At 44.8% G+C, this 5,701-nt stretch overlaps 1 protein-coding gene and 1 long non-coding RNA gene across 3 annotated transcripts in view; both read left to right on the forward strand.

Annotated features, from left to right (window-relative positions):
- Nucleotides 1-592, forward strand: part of LOC109514297 (uncharacterized) — a 2,670-nt gene extending 2,078 nt beyond the window's left edge. Inside the window, exon 3 of the long non-coding RNA XR_002167961.1 lies at nt 410-592. This is a non-coding gene — a long non-coding RNA (uncharacterized LOC109514297). The remainder of the gene's footprint in view (nt 1-409) is intronic.
- Nucleotides 593-2,204: 1,612 nt separating this feature from the next.
- Nucleotides 2,205-5,701, forward strand: part of hars (histidyl-tRNA synthetase) — a 31,258-nt gene continuing 27,761 nt past the window's right edge. Inside the window, exons 1-3 of one of the 2 annotated variants that reach the window (XM_019867480.1) lie at nt 2,252-2,381; nt 3,175-3,495; nt 3,634-3,723. In XM_019867480.1, the coding sequence (XP_019723039.1) occupies nt 3,385-3,495; nt 3,634-3,723 (201 nt within the window). In that variant the 5' untranslated portion in view covers nt 2,252-2,381; nt 3,175-3,384. Of the gene's footprint in view, nt 2,382-3,174; nt 3,496-3,633; nt 3,724-5,701 lie in introns of both variants that reach the window. The other variant, XM_019867482.1, reaches the window with a different exon arrangement.

Consider the following 5,701-nt stretch of genomic DNA (forward strand, 5'->3'; position numbering starts at 1 on the left):
AAGATGTAAATAATTATACAGACTTGTTTAACTTAGATTTCGTGACAAAAGACAGGCTTTAATTTGTTACCACAAGTCACCCCTCCTCCTGCCGAGTCATCACAAATGAAATAGGAAATGTCGGGTTTGCTTCGTGCTCGGGCCTGCAAATCAAGATAATTGGTCGGGCTCGGGCCGGGTTGGGCTTAAATACCAGCAGGCCAGGTCGGGCTGGATTTTTTTGGCCCGATCTTACCTCTACATCAAATCCATGGTATCATTTTAATCACTGTCTGTCATGACATTTATTTTCCACATGATGGCGCAGTAGCACAAATAAAGCCTCATGATGCTTCGGCCCAGGAACGAACCAATTGGATGTAAAGCCTCATTGCTTCATGAGGCTTCATTTTCTCATCACTACTCTGAGGTTGAAGTAACTGATGTGGTTAAAAGGATCCTCGGTGGCAAAGCCTCAGGGTGGATGAGATCCGCCTGAGTTCCTCAAGGCTATGGATGTTGTGGGGCTGTCCTGGTTGACACACCTCTGCGACATTGCATGGTCACCATGGAAAGTGCCGCTGGATTGGCAGACAGGGGGCACCTCTTTTCAAGAAGGCTCAATGAGATGAAGACTCACAGGTGTGTAGGGGAGGCAGGTGCACTGATTAGGAAGGCGTCCGGCCCACACTGGAAAAGGTAACAAGAACAAAAGGAAAGGGCGACACCGTGGACAAACAATGAATTCTAACAAAACTATATGCTCCCTCATTATATAAAAACACTAATAATTTTGGGGAAAAAGTAGGTATAGAAGGGCGGCCCGGTAGTCCAGTGGTTAGCACGTCGACTTCACAGTGCAGAGGTACCGGGTTCAATTCCAGCTCCGGTGTGGAGTTTGCATGTTCTCCCCGGGCCTGCGTGGGTTTTCTCCGGGTACTCCGGTTTCCTCCCACATTCCAAAAACATGCATGGTAGGCTGATTGAACACTCTGGATTGTCTCTAGGTGTGAATGTGAGCGTGGATGGTTGTTCGTCTCTGTGTGCCCTGTGATTGGCTGGCAACCGATTCAGGGTGTCTCCCGCCTACTGCCCGAAGACAGCTGGGATGGGCTCCAGCACCCCCGCGACCCTAGTGAGGATCAAGCGGTTCGGAAGATGAATGAATGAATGAATGAATGAATGAATGATTTTCAATATTTTGGATATGCAATGTTCCACACATTGTTTGCTGCAAACACTCATAAAAACAGTGGATAAATACATGTTGGTTTGGTGCAATCTATCTGATTGAAAAAAAATGCATACATTTTATGTACATCTATTTTCCTAAGATACACACATGTAAATATTTCAATTTGAATTTGCAGGAAGCAGAGCCTGAAATGTTTGTGACGTTGGTTTTCTGAATGAGTACGAACGTTCACAATCAACTGATTTTGATGTTGAAAGATTTACATCAATTTAATGACAAATAATTGCACTGAAATTGACCATCCAAAAACCTTTTCCCTGTTACACCCTTTTCTTTTTCTCACACTTTTTGAGTTTATTGTTGGGGAATCTACATAGTATAAGAACTATTAGCTGAGCAACCAACAGCAATCAGAGTAGTTAATGGAGCAATTCTGTTGAATCGAGAAGACTTCTCGGCTTAAGGTTAGGGTAGCCCCATCGCTATACATTTTTTTAAACTCATGTTAAAACACATTTTTATTCTATAGTTTTTAACTCAACATGAGAATCGACATTGCTTTAGTGTTATATGGTGTTTACTGTTTCTATTAGTGGTTGAGTGGTTTTAGGTTATACTTTTTCAATGTCATTTTTACTCCACATACAGCACTTTGTATGTGGCGATGGTTGTTTTAAAGTGATCTATAAATAAAGTAAGGTTGAGTTGAGTGCAGTCTTGTTTAATAGAGTCTGGTTTCACCAAGGGAATTCATATTACGCACATATGCACAGGACTTTGTAGTATTATTTACAAATATATCAAACGGTATGTGCAAAATTATGCAATAATGGCCAAAAATAATTAATCGTTTTTGTTCAGTCCCAATCCTATTTTTTTCAGGCCAAATGGTTGGCACATCTCCAAGCAACAAATGAGTGACGTACACCAGATATTCCCAGATTGCAACACTTTGCCACATTAAATATGGCGGCAACGCGTATGTTACACTGCTTTAGGGCATCATCTCGATACATCTCTTTTCCCTATGTCATATCCTTTGCGGATTTGGGTTTCTCTACATAGGCTATGAGTGTGGTTGCGAGTCGATCGGACAGAGTGTAACGTTTGACGAACAATGGAAGGCAAAACTCAGATCCAAGAAGCGATTAAAATACAAGGTGAAGTGGTTCGGAGGATGAAGTCTGAGAAGGCAAGCAAAGAGCAGGTAAGCAATGTTAACTGGGATACAATTCAAGTGGCCTTTGATAATCCTGCTGACGGGTCTTTAACATGGTGTGACCCAAAGGAACGCACGAGTGCATGACAACGTGGGAAGAAATGAAATAACGAGGCAGCTCACCTCAGAGTTCGTATTATCAGATCATTTTTGTTTTTCGTTTTGCCCCGGAAGTTGTTTCTCCGTGGGATTTAACTACAAACAAAACGGCGTCCATTCATTCTTGCTCAGCTATCTTTTGGCTTTTGCCCACTTGGAATAGAGAGGTCCGACATGTTTTCAAAAGTCCAGGAAGCATCATAAATTAGGTCCAAAAATTATAAACATGTGGTTTCGGTACTTAATTGTTTAGTTTTTATTTACTTCGGTAGCGTCTTAGTTGTATTAGGACGGCTGATGCAATAGCTAACCGGGTAGGCAAGCGCAAATATCCTGAAGTCATGATCATAAAATACAGCGTATAATTTAAATGTGGTACGCCAGCCACAACGTCATTTTCGACAAAACGAGCCGCCCTAATCTGTACCCAATACACTGTACATTCGTTTTTGCTGCTGGTGACTGTGGAACTGAAGCTTGGGGACCGTTGACACAGTGCTTCAATACTATTCGTGCACACTGCTGCTGATTCATTGCAGAGAGATTCTGTGATGCGTTTGAAGCAGGACTGTGTCTGTGTGTGGACTGAATTAGACCGGATGCTTTGATTGACTTGGTACATTTTATGTTCTGTCCTTCTCATCTGGGGTAATGATGATGCATCATACACCGCCACCCCTAGTGATAGGGTTGCTTACCACTTTTCTCCTGTTCTTCCTGCCTGACCTTTGGTGTCCTGCTGGCCTTCAACGGAATACATTGACCATCCATGGAATACATTGTACCTACTGGCTCTGCATTGCTTTGAATGGCTTTTCGGTTGGCTGTCAAAATACCACTGGATGATGCATTCCTGACCTTTTGGTTGTGATATTTGACACTCCACTGCTGAATGAACATGTTCGGCATGTTTGCTGTCCGGACCCGCTCTGCAATGGTTGGCTTCCAAATTGCAAACTGTGTCCAATCTCGATGCTCTTTGATGGGAATCACTGTGGCTCAGGTATGTTTTGCATGTATGTATTGCACATCCATGCGTTTATTGTATTGCAGTACCATAACATCTTATTGTGTAAGAAGTGAACCACAGTTGTGATAATGCCCCATGTTCAAATTTCTATTGCTGGCTGGTCCTACACAGATTGACAAAGAAGTTGCTAAACTTCTAGAGCTGAAGGCACAGTTGGGAGGAGATGATGGAAAGCATCAGTTTGTTCTCAAAACTGCAAAGGTAAGTTCACTGTGCTACAAATGACTTGAGATATTTTTTGTAATTATTGAAACTACTCCTGTAAATCTGTAAAAGAAGGGGTGAACATGTTTTAAATTGTACTCCCTGAAGTGAATGTGAGTTGCCTTTGCAGTCTATCTATCTATCTATCTATCTATCTATCTATCTATCTATCTATCTATCTATCTATCTATTTAACTAATAAAAAACTAACAGAGAGGAATAACACCTGAACAATCCCTCTCTTGATCACAATTAATATTGTGATCACAAAATCATCTGCGTCAAAATCTCTTGTCAAAATATACCAGAATGCACACCTCACAATATACCAGAATGCACACCTCACACCCCCCTTACGGACTCGAAAGAGTCCGTCACTGGTAGCGAACGAAATCAAATAAAGGTACCAGCAGCATCATCGTCGTAGGCGACTGGTGCAACGCCAAGCAAGGGTTATGTGGAAAAAATCGGAAATCAACAGCTCAACAAGAAGCAAAAGCACACAATAATGACCACATGTTGATCGTTGAGGGATGTACCGCCTTGCACTCCAGCTGGAGCTGAAACCCTGAAACGTGATTTCCGGGTTGAGTGTACGCTGGCGTTGTCTGGCTGCCGCTGCTCACCCGCAACACATTTTTAACGTTTTTACGGTTTTACCGTCGCCAATTTATTTTTGATCGTCAACCACTATCTGATTGTTTTTAATCACGCTGTCACAGCGTCCTACCTTTTCGGATCTCAGACGAGGTCCCATGCCATCTTCACCCCTCTATCCCTCATGACGGGGGAAGTCGGGGCCTTTGTCTGGGCCATACTAATTTGGACCATCCTGTCGCTCCTCCATCGACCTATGGAAGGACTACTTCGGTACTCAGCGGCAGAACTTCTCGGGCTCCGCTTTCGGTGGTTGCGCTTTCCACCTGCGCTGCACCGCTTCCCGGACAACGTTCTTTGTCCCTCCTGGAAATACATTCACCGTGGGTCTCGTCGGGGCTTCTACCTTGATCGATCCGAGGCCATCACCTCCTTCTGGTCATCCTCCCGCCGGCCACGCAGAAACAACGGCCGATCCGCGGACCACAGCGTGTTGGCCGACCTGGCTAGGTCGGCTAATGCTCCTCGTAACAGCGATATTGCGCTGCACCGCTTCCCGGACAACGTTCTTTGTCCCTCCTGGAAATACATTCACCGTGGGTCTCGTCGGGGCTTCCACCTCGATAGATCCAAGGGCATCACCTCCTTCTGGTCATCCTCCCGCCGGCCACGCAGAAACAACGGCCGATCCGCGGACCACAGCGTGTTGGCCGACCTGGCTAGGTCGGCTAATGCTCCTCGCAACAGCGATATTGCCGGCGTCAACTTCGGACTGCTCAACATCCGCTCGCTCACTGGGAAAGGTTGTTTTTTCCAGGATAACCTCAGAGACCGTAAGCTTGACTTTTTTTGTCTGAATGAGACCTGGCAAACTCCTGGCGACTTTTCTCAACTTAATGATTCTACTCCCCCGGGTTTTGTTTACCTATCGAAGCCCCGCGGTACGAGTTGTGGAGGTGGACTCGCGCTATTGTACCGCGAGAAATGGAAGGTTCTTCCTATCTCTCTCCCTCCTCTCTCCTCATTTGAATGCCTCGCCTGTCAAATTTCCGGACCCACTCCAACGATCATTGCCACAGTATACCGTGCCCCCAAACCTCATTGTGACTTTTTAAATGAATTTTCTGCTATCCTCACCCATCTCTCCTCTCTATCTCCTAATATAATTATTCTAGGGGATTTCAATATACACATGGACAATACCGCCCTTCCGCTCACCATGGACTTCACCTCCTCACTTGACAGTTTTGGCTTCCATCAGTTTGCAGACTTCCCCACACACATTAAAGGACACACCTTAGATCTCATTTGCTGCTCTGGTCTCACCCCCTCCAACTGTACTGCTGATGAACTCCCTATAACGGACCACTTCCTCATT

The sequence above is a fragment of the Hippocampus comes genome, unplaced genomic scaffold (genome assembly GCF_001891065.2).
Source record: "Hippocampus comes isolate QL1 unplaced genomic scaffold, H_comes_QL1_v1.1 scaffold2, whole genome shotgun sequence".
Taxonomy (NCBI): domain Eukaryota; kingdom Metazoa; phylum Chordata; class Actinopteri; order Syngnathiformes; family Syngnathidae; genus Hippocampus; species Hippocampus comes.